This window comes from Chiloscyllium punctatum, chromosome 37 (assembly GCF_047496795.1).
Source record: "Chiloscyllium punctatum isolate Juve2018m chromosome 37, sChiPun1.3, whole genome shotgun sequence".
Taxonomy (NCBI): Eukaryota; Metazoa; Chordata; class Chondrichthyes; order Orectolobiformes; family Hemiscylliidae; genus Chiloscyllium; species Chiloscyllium punctatum.
The window spans coordinates 23,498,492-23,514,567 of NC_092775.1; the positions used below are offsets into that span (position 1 = coordinate 23,498,492).

The 16,076-nt window shown below is 37.0% G+C and overlaps 1 protein-coding gene across 2 annotated transcripts in view; it reads left to right on the forward strand.

Moving 5' to 3' along the window:
* Positions 1-16,076, forward strand: part of emilin3b (elastin microfibril interfacer 3b) — a 40,777-nt gene extending 24,701 nt beyond the window's left edge. Inside the window, exons 5-7 of one of the 2 annotated variants that reach the window (XM_072556450.1) lie at positions 4,872-4,907; positions 9,194-9,325; positions 13,927-16,076. In XM_072556450.1, coding sequence (XP_072412551.1) covers positions 4,872-4,907; positions 9,194-9,325; positions 13,927-14,264 — 506 coding nt within the window. In that variant the 3' untranslated portion in view covers positions 14,265-16,076. The remainder of the gene's footprint in view (positions 1-4,871; positions 4,908-9,193; positions 9,326-13,926) is intronic. The other variant, XM_072556451.1, reaches the window with a different exon arrangement.

Genomic DNA, 16,076 nt, shown 5'->3' on the forward strand with positions numbered 1-16,076 from the left:
AGATCTTCACCAGCGGCTTAGCAACCTTCTTTCTCGCTTCCCGGAGCAACCTAGGATAAATCTGGTCTGGCCCTGGGGACTTATCAATCTCTGAATGCTGGAAATTTTGGAAAACACATCAACTTCATCAGTCTTGATCTGTTCAAGCCTGTATTCCAGCTCCTCAAAGTTCTCATTTACAACAAGGTCCCTTTCCTTAGTGAAAACTGAAGCAAAAAACTCATTTAGGGCTTCCCCTATCTGTTCAGACTCCACGCACAAGTTCCCTATGCTACCCCTGATCGGCCCTACCTTTTTCCCTGATCACTCTCTTATTCCTCATGTATGAGTAAAATGCCTTTGGGTTCTCCCTAATTCTTCTTGCCAAGCCTTCTTCGTGCCCCTTCCTAGCTCTCCTCAGTCCATTTCTGAGCTCCTTTCTAGCAAGCCTGTAATCCTCCAAAGCTGTGCTAGATCCTTGCTTCCTCCACCTTACGTAAGCTGCCTTCTTCTTTTTCATGAGAAGCTCCTCTTTTCTCGTCATCCAAGGTTCTTTAATCCTACCCCTTCTTGTCTTAGAGGAACAAATTTGTGCATCACTCACAACAACTGCACCTTAAATAGTCTCCACATGTCTGCTGTGCCCTTTCTGTGGACCAACTGCTCCCAGTCTGTACTTCTGCTCCTGTCTGATAGCATCATAATTTCCTTTTCCCCAATTAAATATCTTCCCTTGGTAACTACTTTCCCTCTCCAAATGTGAGGCAGCTGTGATCACTGGCACCAAAGTGTTCTCCCACTGTGAGATCTGACACCTGAGCACCAAATCCAAAATGGCCTGTCCCCTCGTCGGTCTGTGTACATACTGAGTAAGGAAACCCTCCTGAACACATCTGACAAAAACTGCTCCATCCAAACCATCTGCACGTAGGAGGTTCCAGTCGATATTGGGAAAAATCGACTGGAAATTGTCAAAGGAGATTACTCAGACCTCTTGGCATCATGGTAGCCCACAAACCCAGCAACGCACTAAAACAACAGCTAATGAACTTGAAAGACCCTTTACAGACAACAAGCAAAACTAATGTCATTTACAAAATACTGTGCAAGAACTGGAACAAACACTACTTTGGACAAATAGCCAGAAAACTAGCCACCAGGATATGTGAACATTAACTAGCCACAAAAAGACATGACCCACTCTCATAGTATCCTTACAGATGAGGAAGGACACCATTTTGACTGGGATAACACTTCAATCCTAGGACAAGCCAAACAGAGACACACACGAGAATTCCTCAAAGCCTGGCATTCCAACCAGAACTCTATCAACAAACACATTAACTTGGATCCCATTTACCACCCCTTGAGAAAAAGAACAGGAAATTATGTCACCACAGGAATGACATCACCATAGGAAATTACATCACCAACCCAAGGAAACCTAAACACATAAATAGAAAGCGGGCCATGCCACTAGTGCTTCATCCAGAGGTTCACTGATGATGGTACCTAGTATGGTGTCGAAATATCTGAAAACAAATCTTCCAGCTTAGCGAGCAAACCTACATCCCGAACCTTAACCTGAGCTACAAATCTTCTCAAAACTCACAAACAGTAATTTTGACATACATCCACTGTTAGTTGAAAAAATGTGTATTAATTAAGAAAATCCAGCACAGGGCAAATCATGTTTAACTAATTTGATTGAATTGTTTGATTAGGTATCAAAGGCTTGATGTGGCCTCCGAAAAGATGCTGAATACGGTTGCATATAACAAACTGGTCAATAAATTTTGAACTCATTGAATGAAAAGGGCAGTGTCAGCACAGGAGGGATATCAAGTTGGTTAAGTGTCAAGTCCTGTTGAAGAGCTTATGGTTGAAACGTCGACTCTTCTGCTCCTTGGATGCTGTCTCACCAGCTGTGCTTTTCCAGCAGCATACTTTTTAGACTCTGATACTTGACAAAGTCAACAACAAATGGTTGTTTTCCAGGCTGGAAAACAGTCTATAACATTGGGGTTCCCTCAGTACTGCTTTTGTGTTGATCTGTATTAATGACCTAACCTTGGGCATGGAGGGTACAATTTCAAAATTGGTAGATGAGAAATTTGGAAATGTTTTGAGTGGTGGATAGTGATTGACTTCAAGAGGACATACTTTAGTGGAATAAGTGAGCATGTGATGGTTGAACCTCAATGGAAAGAAATATGAAGTCATGCATGTTGGCAAGAACAATGAGGAAAGGCTAATAGATGGGATGCAGGAGCAAAGTAAGCAGAAATCATTGACAGTAGCAGGACAGGTTGAGAAAGTCACTAATATGCCTTAGAGGTCCCGGATTTTATAAAGAGACATGGAATACAAAAGCAGGGAAGTTATGTGAACTTTAATAAAACACTCCATCTGCCTCAGCTAGCATGTGTGTCAAACTCTGAATACACACTTTAGGAAGAATGTGATAACATGTTGGTGAGGAAAAGAGAGAAGTTGGAGAACTTTCCAGGTGTGAGGGAATTCAATTGCATAACTCAATTGGCAATTTGGAACTCCCCAAAGAAGACCAAAAAGAGATTATATAAGTGAGGAGTCTCCACAGAGTAAATGGGAAGAAGCTGTTTCCATTAACAGAAAGATTAAGAATCAGAGGACACCAATTTGAAGGTCATGAACCTAGGAAAAACATATTGACTCATCAGTGGTTAGAATCTCTAATACATGGTTTGAGGGTACGGTGGAAGCAACTTAAAGCATTACTTTCAAAAGGAAATTCTAGCACCATTTAAAGAGAAAAGATTTACAAAGCTATGGGCAGAGGTTGAGATAGTGGGACTGCTGAGTTGGAGAGCTGGCAGTAACATGAGGGGCTGAATAGCTTCTTCATGCTACAACTGTTGTATAATTTAAAGGTCCTTTCATTATATGCTGCTTATTCCAAGATTGAAAGGATCAAAACCACAAGTAAGATCATGGTGCTTTCATGTGACAACAGCATATTTGTAATATGATGCTCTTTTAAACATGTCTGCCATGTTATGGACATATACACTTTGAGAACTAGTTCACAAATCATTAGATTTTACAATTTAACATCTGCATACTTTAATTGAATTATAGTCTCCAGTAATTTGTTCTGTATCTTCATTACACTTTGCAGTCCATCATGCAACTTCCACTAAAGATGACGCACACTAACAATGTTTTTTTTCACAAAGCCATTATGAAGATCAGATCTTGCCAATGTAATTACCTAATTTTAGGGACACTTTTAATTCTTAACAGATCAAACCTATTTATGATCATATCAGAAATACTGGATTTAATTTGTCTTGTAATTTGCTGATAACAGTATATCACGCTTATTATTAGACAATTAATGCAGAGATGGTGGTAACAAATGGAAACATTTGTTCATCTGGATGATTTTAAGTGTTAGTGGGGAATATATAACTAGAATTTCCATGAATATTTACTTTTAAAAACCCAATTCTGCAGTAAACTGCTATTAGATTACTGTGTAGACTTAAAGCTAGAAAGAGATATTTCACACAGTTCAGTGCATTAAAACGGTTTTGTTTTCTATACAGAAGCTTGTCAAGTCAAATTTGATAAAGCAGTGAAATTTCACAGTATGGTGGAGCAAAAGAGATCTTTCTTCCCCTTTTTTGTCCGAGTTCTTTGAGCTAATTACATAATATTTTTGAAAGACTAACAAATTATTAAAATAATGGAAAGAATTATAAAACTCATTTTTAGATTTAGCCTGTTCAAAATGGGTAACTAGGGAATCAGCTGGTGGTTTTCAGATCCTATTATATTCCACATTAGTTCAATTATTTAATCCAATTCTATACATTGGCAGTGATTTTTAAAGTAATTCAGATAGGAAAAAAAATCCAAATTATATTAAATCATCAGTAAATCTGTGGTCACATATAGATTAATTAGATGCCAGAGACTCCCACAGCATACACAATCTCAAACATATGAAGCAACACTATGCACTAGCAAAGACAGAACACTGGAATAGTAACAGTACATTGTTGCAGAACAAACACATTCTGCCCACGGGCTCAGTGATTTAAAAAAAAAGTTATGCATATTAGGTTAAAGGTCTGGTTTTATTTAAATCTCAGATAGTAAGCAAAGTTAATTCCACCTTCTGGATTGTTGTATCAAGTTTGTATTTTCTCTTACTAACAGGAAGAAAATTATCTCACTTCTAATTACCAGCTTCCCAAGGTTGTCTGGTATTCCTGGATTAGATAGGTCACCTATTAGTGGTCTACTTTGCATGATCTGGTTAATAATTAAACAGAAGCATGTGCTGATTGAGGTTTGACAACACAACTGCAGGGTGTGCACACACATTGCAATCGTAGTTCCAGTGCCCTGCGACTTCACTACCAGCAACGCCACAGGTAGTTGCCTCTAGCAATTATCAACATTTAGGATGCCTACTGATTTTTTTGCTCTACTCATAACCCCTTCCTGCCTCACTTATCACCTCAAACACCTCCCACTTATTGCTACTTCAGTTAACTGTCTCACCACCCCATTCGCATCAGCAGGAGGAGAGTGAAAGAACAGCAAAAGCTGTTGCCAGGGGGCAGCAATCACAGGCATACAATAATAATGACAGCAGCATCCAATTCTCATTTCAGTGTAGCGGAGGTGATAGTGTTAGTGGTATAATGTTTTGATGTAGAACAAAAAAAAAACAAGAGTGTTCTTAATATCTGTTTTATATTTTATCGAAAGAAATTACTTTCATATTTAGGCAAAGCTCCTTGTTAAATTGAAAGTGCCAATACAGAAATGTATGGAATCAAATAGCGTACTACAACAGCAGATTTCCAAAACCCTAATTGTGTCATTCTGAATTGCAGGTCTACAAGGACCCATTGGCCCTCCTGGATTATCAGGTAAAATTACAAAACAAAAATGTTTTTTAAACTACCTGCACCACTACTAATTATTTTCTTGTCAGTATTTTGATACTTAAACATAGGTAGTGCACAATATTACCAAAGATTAAGGTCCCAAATTTACCGGTAAAATTCCACATTCCCAAACCATTTCTGTTGACATTTTTAAGAGTTTAAAATTTCCGTGTGACTTTCAAAACTATTAATTCTTGGGCTAACATCAATGCCATTTACCACAATATTCCTGCAGCTGCTGGTCTGTTGTGTTAATCTCTTGCCTGTTCCTTTAATCCCCTTAATCTTGGTTAAAACCTTACTTTCTCTCATCCTGGTGGCCTCCCCAGTAACCACCCCATCTTCCTTTTACTCCCCCCGCCCCAAACTTTAAATATCTTTAAGGTCAAAAAGACTTGAATGGTCATGGCAAACATATGATTCACCACTCATAAACAGATCTAGCTGGACCATGTAAGTCACTATCAGGGTCAGCTTTATTCTTCCAAATTCTACATATTTCAAGAGCATCCTAGAATGTAGAGATATCTCTTGGCTTCTCCTCACTAAGAATGCTGTCTTAGCTGCCTCTCCCAAACTCCTTTCCCCACACAGTTTGAAGGAGTTCATGAACTTTTTGTTTCAAAGATTGAGACTACCCATTTAACTGCCTTTGCTGCTTCCCTTCTTCTGCTCTAGCATGACCTTGCCCACCTTTCTCCCCAGGCCAAAATTTTGGTATTTTTCTAATGTTGGCCTCTTGCACGATCCTAATTTCCAATCACTCTTACCATTTGCAGTTACTACCTCAACTGCTTAGAGACCAAAGCTGTAGCTCTTCCCTATATGTCTTTCCCATCAAGGCATTCCTTTAAGATTTACCATGGCAACCAGGTTTTTGTTTACCACCTGATAGCTCCTTGCATCACCTAGTGACCCATTTTTCTTTACAGTACTTTGTAAAATGTCTTGCATTTAAGATGTGCTTCTTTCGAAACAGTTATTAAGAACACTCTTGTTTTTTTTTGTTCTACATCAAAACATTATACCACTAACACTATCACCTCTGCTACACTGAAATGAGAATTGGATGCTGCTGTCATCATTATTGTATGCCTGTGATTGCTGCCCCCTGGCAACAGCTTTTGCTGTTCTTTCACTCTCCTCCTGATTTTCAAAAAACTGTATTTCAGTCAATTGCCAGTATTGAATTGTTATCTCTGAATATTTTCAATGTGCCAGTCAGGAATAATCAATAGCTAGTAGAACTTAAAGCATTTATATTCATGCTTATGTTGAATTTGAAAGTATGTTAACTGGACATTTAAATTAATGTCACAACAGATCACTAACTAAATAGGGGGCTCTTGTCCTTTCTTTCTGTATATCTCTGTTGTGAATTATTTGTTAATGACAGGAAAAAAATCTAAGGGAGAGGTGAAAGCCACTTCCATAAAGCAACAGCATATCTGCATGTGTATGCCATATATATAGCTAATATAATTTTGTTTTTATAAAATCCTACACAATATTTGAACTCCCATGTTGCTACACTTGAGCAGAGCCAGGGACAAACCTATTCCTTCTTTATTTCAGTTAAGGATCAAATTGGTTTGTTGATCTAATTACAAAATGATTCCTTAGATTTAAATTAACACTTTGTGCCATAAGGTTCACCATTCAGATTTGTGCATTGCTTATTCACAACAGTTGATCGCTGAAATATCTTGATTGACTTTCTTCAGGTCCTTGCTTTGGTTAAGCCCTTCCTTATATCTATTCTCTGGCTTTCCATCTATTTGCGTATGGTTACGTACAGTGTTCTGATGTTATTTCCACTTTAAAGCATCATGCATGAGAGAATTGTTTGATATTTTCTCTTTACAGTTTTAAAGTCACACCTATTTTTAATGAAACATCTTTGTGTATTCTCCTGTCCTTCATAAGGGAATCTAGAAATAGAGAGCAATTGAAGGTAGATGTATAGAGGAATTTCTTGAATATAATTCAAAGCTGAACTAAATGGAATTTTGATCAACAAGCGAATGAAGGGTTATTGGGAGGATGGGTGTCCGAGTGTCGTAAGGAAGTGAAGGCTCCAAACAATTAGTGTGCTGCTATTAAGTGGCAGCTCATGCTTGATGATTCAAATAACTTAGTCCTGCTGCTGTTTGTGGGCTCAAATCATCTTGTCTCCAGACTGTTGGGGTTGGGACTGTGTCCAGAATACTTTGAAATGACAGCACATGTAACATTACAGGCCAAGTGCTGACAAATGAGATTTCAAGGTGCTAGATGCCCAGCATAAATATGATGGCTAAAGAATACTGCATACTGAAACAGCCCATATGACTCCACGTGTGTGGCACACAGATCTATATGGGGAATTGCCTGGTAAGTTTAACTTTATGATGAGCAGACTCCTTACTGCCTGGGACCTGTCATAAATATTTCTGACTCTGAATTCCAAATGGTCAATTGGATGAAACCATGGGAGGTATCTAGGTATTAACCCAGAAAATATTAAAACATTTAACACTTTATTTAACTGCTGAGTAACTTCACAATGAACGACTCCAACCACACGTCCAACCACCTCCCGCATCTCAACTGAATATGATTGCTAGTGTCATAAACAATGGGCATATCCTATGCTATTCTGACTGAACTTAGACCGAAGACTCTGCACTGCCCAATTTGCCTTTGGCTGGGATCAGAAGAATCTGAAACAAATGGGCAGTATAATCAGGTCAGTAAAACCTTTCAGGCAGCAGCAATGACCGAGACCAAAGCGTCACACGCAAAGGTTTTCATTCTGATTACTTTGAATTGAATTAAAACTAGTGAAATAGAAGAGTATAGAGCAGGAAACTTGTTCATCTATTCACAAAAACCATGAAATAGCACAACCTTTTTTTTATCAATGATAATTAATTCTAAAATTAGTATGACAGTCATTGTGCTTCAGCTAACAATGTGTAAATAATTGATTACTTTAGTCCTAAATGTCCGGTGTATATTTTATACTGTTTTTAAAAGTATATCATCCGGCAAGAATAAACAAAAGGGATGTTCACTCATTCAATGCACTGTAAAGAGGGTGGCTTTCAGATCAAAAATAAATATCTGTTCAAGCAGAAGGTTTGTGTGTTTGCTGAAGACAAGACAACTAAAATCCTCAAAATGAAAGCATCCCCTCCAGTTGGCGAGATTTTAGATTCAGTAGTTTACCACGGTGTCCGAGATTTTAGATTCAGTAGTTTACCATGGTGTCCGGTTTTCTTAGTTAAAAAATGGCACCTAGCCATGGGTTTCTGCTTCTGCAATCACCAGACCAAAATATTATCCCAATTAATGAATGGGAGGATGATGTTTGGGCTGGCAAGTGCAGAAGCAGAAGCAGTACAGCCACACTGTCCTCACATGCTGTAGTCATATCAACATAGTTGTACAAGAGCATCTGTGCATAGGAAAGCAACAGCAACACTTCTGTAGGAACTATATTGAATGCAGAGGAATTTCCTTTTTGAACTTTGTTCTAATTTTTGAATTTGGTGCACATATTTAAGTTAAGCGTGAATAATGAGAGAGCCAGAAAATATTTTCCTTGCTAATTGTGCCAAGTTTCACTTCAGATTTCTGCTATATGTTTGTGTCCCTCTGAAATTGAGAATGGTCAGAAGATAGACATTCCTTTTGTCTATGCCAGGTTCAAGTCCACTTCAGAGGACAATGTTTAAATTCTTTATGCCAGCCACATCTCATACCTTTCTTTGAGTTAATTTTGCTTGAATCCCACACCCATTTTGATTTTAGAACTTTGGAACATAACAAGTTAAAATGTAGATAGTATTGCACAACAATTCTCAATATAGAAACCCTCAAGGTCACTTCATCTTAATAAAATTGATTTACCTACGATTAAGAGAAGCACAATTCCAAAGTTAAAATCATTTAAACATTTGGTTTAACATTCCCAACAAAGAAAGTGCTTTGAACAGATTCTTTCCATCACAAACATTTCCTGTACTGGCAGTAAGCAGCTGGCCAGGTTTTATTTTTCCTTGATAAAAATCAGCAAGTTTTATTTATCCCAAGACTGCTTTCGCTAAATAGATTCAATATGCATGAATGTTTTCCATTATTGAATACTGCTGTCAATGTTTAGTCACAAATTACGTCATGGAGTATTGTGGATTTTCAATTAAAATAGTAAAATCAGCCAATTCAAATTTTTTTCTCTTCGCAATGCATTTTTTGTGTCCATTGATTATAAGTTTTATTTGCAGGATTTCCATCCTTTGCAAAACATATTACATTTTCTGTGGGTCTTACTGAAAAGCCTTTCCCTGCTGATAACGGTGTTGTAAGATTCAACAAAATTCTCATCAATAATGGAAATCACTATGAGCCTCGCACAGGTATGATATTTTTTGATACAATTACAGCTCTTTTTTATTGACACGTGGTCTTTGGCCTAAGATCCTTTGCAGGCTGCAGAATCAAAATCAATTCTGTCCTAAAAATTGATAAAACTCATAAAACTGGTCTTTTCTGAGGTTGTGCATGCTATACACTGGGAGAATGTGCAAACTCCACATAGTCAGTCACCTGAGGCGGGAATTGAACCCAGGTCTCTGGCGCTGTGAGGCAGCAGTGCTAACCACTGTGCCACCGTGCCGCCCACAGTTTAGAAACTTACTGTTTGGAGATATTACATACATGACCCATTTCTGAGCATAATATGCTATATTTGCAGATAACTTGTTTTTCCTCCTTGCTACCCACTGGTGGAAGAAGTGCAATATACTCTTATTCCAGTCTAGCAAATTACAACTGAAATACTCATTTTTCTTTAATCCAATTCTTTCATTTACACTTTTAAAGTTTGAAAACGAAGCCCTTTGTGTGTCATATCAGTCCGTAGCCTAGTATAGTTGAACAGCAGTCAGATGAGAAAAATGCTCCTCCCTCTCTGACTCACAACTGAACACTAAACAAGATCTGGGGTTTAGATTAGAGTGGTGCTGGAAAAGCACAGCAGGTCAGGTAGCATCCGAGGAGCAGGAAAATCGACGTTTCGGGCAAAAGCCCTTCATCACTTTTGCCTACTAAATGAGATCTGGTAACCTGGGTCCACCTACATATTTAATAACAACTGCTACTTCCTATAGGTCAGTGATACCTCCACTTATTTTGAAGTGCGTAAATGTATTAATTCATCTTGCAGATTTGCAGCAATAAAACCATAATTTATGTATGATAGTACTTAAATTAACTGATCATGCAGAGAAAATAGCAAGAGCCATGGTCGTTGCCCAACTAAATGGCAAAAGCTCAATAAGCTCTCCTCAGTACAGGAGATGGAGAAATGCCAATATCATGTACCAGTTTTTTATCCTTTTGGGAAGCTCATGGAAGCCAAGTTCATGGTTCTTTTGAAGAGTAATTCTGAAACTGCCCATATGGAATACAAACAGTAAATTATACATATGAAGTTTTACAAGTTTTTTTTTAAATTACATTGGATCCATTAACTTCTAAAATCACTGGGGACACTCCATGCAGGTGAATAATACTGAACCACTTTAGTCTGTGTGCAGAGGGGAGTTTCATTTAATTTCAAATCATTGCCTGAAGCAGAGAATGGGGAACCATCTGCTGTGTATTAGCTGTGAATTTACCCCCTCTTCCTGGATGGTCTCTATCTTCAAGAGTTCCAGGTAATTGCAGTTCATCATACTATTACATCCCTTATCTGCTCAACTAATTTTAATTTGATCTTGTTGTTGTAACCGAAAACCATTCCTATATTGCTTCATTTCCCTGCAAGTCTTCCGGTTTATAGTACAGTGTTTAGTTGAAAATATTCTCTTAATTTCCTTTGCCAAAATCATACAATGCAACTTAATTGTGCTTTCAGTCACTTCTATTGCCTAACAAGTGATTGATTTGTTAAGTATGCATTGACAAAATATCTTGTTGCCTTTATAGAAATAATAGTTGATCTTGTGTAAAAGTTGACTCCAATTGGAATATTGGTCAAAACAAAATTCATTTTTCATATCATATGTATAGGACAGTTCCTAGGGTTTTACCAAAAACCCCAAAATTGTACATACCAGCTGCTGGCTGCTGAAGTCAAGCTCACCCTGGTGCAAACTCACTGATGGAATCACAGCTTAGCACACACTGAAGGCTGTTAGTTCCTCAGGTCTGCACTTGTCAACACAAAATGTCAAGACTACCACCTCATCAGTGCGCACTGTGATCCTACTCTTTGGAGGGTCGGTATGGGCTTGTTGGGCCGAAGGGCCGGTTTCCATACTTTAGGGAATCTATTCTAATCTAATCTAAAAATGTAGCAACATGGTTTCAAGGAGGAATGGCACATTAAAAAATCAATGAGATTATACAGCAGACTAGTAATTTGTCCTAGCTAGTAAGCATTTAAAGGAAGTTTTTTTTACACAATTTATATAGATAAATACCCGAGAATAAAAGTGCAAACATAGAAAAGCCTAACATATGGTTGCATAAGGCCAAATATATAAATTTCCAGAATGGGCTGTCAATTGCTCAAGGACTTCAAATCTTCACTCTGAAACAAGCAAATTAGACATTACAGATTTAAAAGTTGTCTTGAATGGTGTACCAGATTTATTATGAGAAATGATTTTGTAGTATGACAGAAGATTTCAGTGCCTCCCAGCAGAACGTGATGAAATTCTACGTGGGAGAAGTTAAAAGTCCTTAACAAAAGGGCGGCACGGTGGCTCAGTGGTTAGTACTGCTGCCTCACAGCACCAGGGTCCCAGGTTCGTCTCCAGCCTCAGGCAACTGTCTGAGTGGATTTCCTCCGGGTGCTCCGGTTCCCTCCGGGTGCTCCAGTTTCCTCCCACAGTCCAAAGATGTGCAGGTTAGGTGAATTGGCCATGCTAAATTGCCCGTAGTGTTAGGTGCATTACTCAGGGGTAAATGTAGGGGAATGGGTCTGGGTGGGTTACTCTTCGGAGAGTTGGTGTGGACTTGTTAGGTCGAAGGGCCTGTTTCCACACTGTAAGGAATCTAATCTAATCTAGCATTTCCGCAGTTTATAAATCAAACATGGATTAAAAAAAGTGAACACAGAATGGCTTGTATTGGGAACATGGACAAGACTCCCATTAACTGTGCCAATCAATGGGCAGAGTTTGAGAGAAATAGTGATGAAAACGGGCCATGGAAAGTAAATTCACCATTCTCTGAGTGTATGTCTGTTAGGTGGCGTTTAAACTAATGATGATATTCAAGAGTGAACCATCTCAAAACAGCAAAGCACAAAAGTAGTGGTTGTCCGCATTCAAAATAAAATTGGATGAATGTAAATAGTTGAAAATATGGCTAAGGAAAATTTGGAACTTCCAATCAAAAGAATTACATAAAACCATATTCTCATATGAGACATGATCAAATCACGCCTTGTTGATGATGTTGTTGCTGCAAGTTATATTGTATTCTGATTCCGTAGTGTTCCAAATAACCTTATACAACCATCAAATGTCTCTCTAAATAAGCTTTTGGATAGCATCAGAAAAAAGTGGAATAACTGAATGTTCAGAGAAGGCATTCAATAAAATGTTGTTTGTCTTAGTGATTTTTATCCAAGTTTTATTTATGCCAAGACTGCAAATGTGCTCTGACATTTGCAAACCTATCTGAATGGGTTGTGGAGGCCTGACATGGAAACAGAATGGAAATTGATGTTAAATCATAAGAATAATGAAATATCCAATAGACCATATAATACACAATGACTATTTGTGGAATATATTGCTGAGGAAATCATTAGTACTGAAGTGTATGATGTTAATGATCCACGATAGTGACATGCAAAAAACTGCTCAGTTTTTTTCTGAACCATGTAATTTGTAAATGGTTTTGTTTTTCATGGATTGATAAATGTAATAACTTTAGATGACAGAAATTAACTAACTGACTCCATGGTGGTTAATATTTATTGACAAACTTTTGAGATAAAAACAATTTCAAACTCAGTTTTTGTGATAGCCGCTGGTCGAAACAGATTCCAAAATAGTAATTGTGATTGTGAGGCAATGGGAAAGGGTGGATTTCAACTTCTCCAAACAAAAAAATGCTGTTCTTGTAAAAATGAACTCTATAATGACTAAATGTTTAGGTTTAGCATATATATTTGGGTAAGAGTTGGGTTTCTAAATCAGTTATTTCATGCTTAGTACCAAGAAGTTCTTTACCACCCATACAACTTGCTTTCAACAACTCATCTAATGACCTTAACTGATTCCGAACAAATGCCTTTTTTCAAAGGAAAAACAAGAAATAGAGAATGATTATTGCGCTATTTTTGAGTAATGAGCTGTCCTATTTATTGAGAATTGATCCAGCATTGCCACAACTTTAAAATTATCATGCTTGTATTCAAGACATTCCATGGCTTTGCCCTATAACTCTGATTCGAATGTAAAAGCAAAGTATTGGAGATGCTGGCGATCAAAAATAAATAGAAAGTGCTGGAGAAACTCCGATCCAAAAGCACATGATGAGAAAAAAAGTTAATATCTCCAAACCAGTATTATTCTTCTGCAGAATTGCATTCCCAAAAAAAAGTGTCTTACTTTACTCAAAACATTAATTCTATTTTTCTGTCCACAGGCTTTCTAAGTTCTTCCACTTTAGAACTAGAAATAAAAATGCGTTGTGCGTTCCTAATTTCCCAGTATTACCAGCTGTGTCTTAAACTGCCTTGGCACCCAGTTATGGAATTCCCCTGCCTCCACCACCGCATCTCTAAATCACTTCCTCTTTTAAAGTGCTCCTTAAACACACCTCTTTGCTCAATGTTTGGTCACCTGCTGTAATATGTGGCATGGTATCCTATTAATGTGAAACACTTTAGGTTATTTAAGGCATTCTGTATGTTGCTATAATATGTTATTATATTATCGATTTCTTTTTTCCAAAATTACACTCATGAGAAGTTTATATCTTATTTTTGTTGCAGGTATATTTACTGTTCCCTACAGTGGGCAGTACTTCATTAGCGCTATACTGACTCCACAGAGAAATGAACGCATTGAGGCTGTGCTGACTGTATCCAATGTAAGTGTTGCACAAGTGGACACAGCAGGTTACAGGACTGAAGTATTAGAAATTGCCGTGGATAAAATAGAGAATCATTCTGGAGGTGGTCTTGCTGTGTTCAGCCTAATTCTCAATCTGAAAGCTGGTGACGAAGTGAGTGTTGTCGTTATGTCAGGAAAATTAGCTTACACGGGAACAGATGAGCTACACTGTACATTCAGTGGTGTTCTGCTAAATGATTCACAAATAGACAGTTGACAAAGCCCAGGTAAATTATGAGAGCATCTAGAAGGAACTGGCCAACATCTGATTCTAAAATGCTTTTTGTAGAGCAAACAGTGAACTAACTGGAAATATTCATTTCAAATCTAAACATTTAGCAGCTGAACCACACTAGAGCCAAAATGGTCTGTGGATAGTCCATATTTTTAAATCAAGCACCACTAAGCAAAAATAAATTTGGTTTGCTGCCTTTTCAATTAACTATGGTTACATCTTCAGAAAACAAGACTTTAGATCATTGCCTTTGATTATGCTTGTATTAACCCTTTGAGAACAAGGAATTAAATATTGAAAAATATTGACTACCATTTTTAAAATTTAGGAACAGATTTAAGAAACGTTTGTTGCTTGTGTATATATAATTCTATTTTGTAATACATTTTCAGAAATATACAATTTTATATAGTTAAAGCAAAAATCCACTCGTATTTTGAAAGCTTAAAAGTCTGTGCTCAAAGGGTTAACAGGTTAAGGGTTTTATGTAGCATCTTCAAAGATATGCTCCAGACAGTACCCATTTAAACCTTGTGATTTTTTTTCTTCTCTCAAAGCAAGTGCCTCATTAAATAATAAAATGCACCATAATGAATAACATCAAGTGCAATCTGATGTAAGATGAGCATTGGAGGGGTTGGGGAAACACTCAACACTTTGTGCTCAAATATTGAGCATTAATTAGATGATCTGTACTGTACTAGCACCATCACTGCTTATTAGTCTGTTTATCAGGATGTAAGCTACCATTAGCCAGATAGCCATTACATTAGCTAATAAAACCAGAGTGCTTTTTATGCATAATAGCAAAAGTATTGACTCAGGTAGCATAAAACATCCATATAGATGCCAGTGTTATTTTGTAAATGTAAACTTTAAATTAATTCATCTTTTGAAAATCTGTTAACTGACCTTCATAAATGTTGGCCAATATTACATAACCTACAACATTCATGTTCTCAAAACAATGCATGAAATCTTGTCTTTATCATTGTATTTTTCATTCTAAATATACAACGATTCAGACAGAAAATGTACATAGAGCATTATCTAGGTTCAGTACATTCATCAAATTCAGAAATGAGACCATGACATTGTGTGTATGGGTGTATGTGCATTTGTACATTTGTGTGCACAAGACTTACAAACTTAGTTTACTAACCTCTGTCCTCTGGTTTAGTTGACTTCAACAATGAAATAATACTGAACATTTGATAAATATGTACAGTCTTTACATTATCTTTTACAAGTTGCCAAGTCCAAGATTTGAACATTCTAGTGGATCTATAAAATTCAATCACAGCATTGTGCCGGAGATTAAAAATTTAAATCAATACAGAAGATGTCATTTAAATGAATAGTTGTGAAAGGTCAAGCGTGGTTTTGGATGAGTGTATTTAATTGAAATTAGCTTTGTACAAGAAATACGTTCAAATGCAAATTTTGAATAGATGAATCTTTGATCACTTGTTTAAGATAAAGCATCAAAACTTGTCATATTTGTAGTAATTTAAAACATTTTGTTTCAAAATGCATTAAAATGACAAAAGTATAGTTGTTTATCGTTTTTAGTAATAAATACTAGCATTACATTGCAATTCTTATTTTGTAGCTGTTATTGAAGAACTGTTCAATGTATGAACTTGAAATCTTTTTGTTTTGTATATTAGTGTACATCTTTGAACATATGGAACTAAACTTCGAACAAGTAATGGTGCTATTTTCTGTAAATTAAATACACATTTTCTACGGTTTAATTTAATGTTTGCAATAAACATATGGTTTGAAATTATA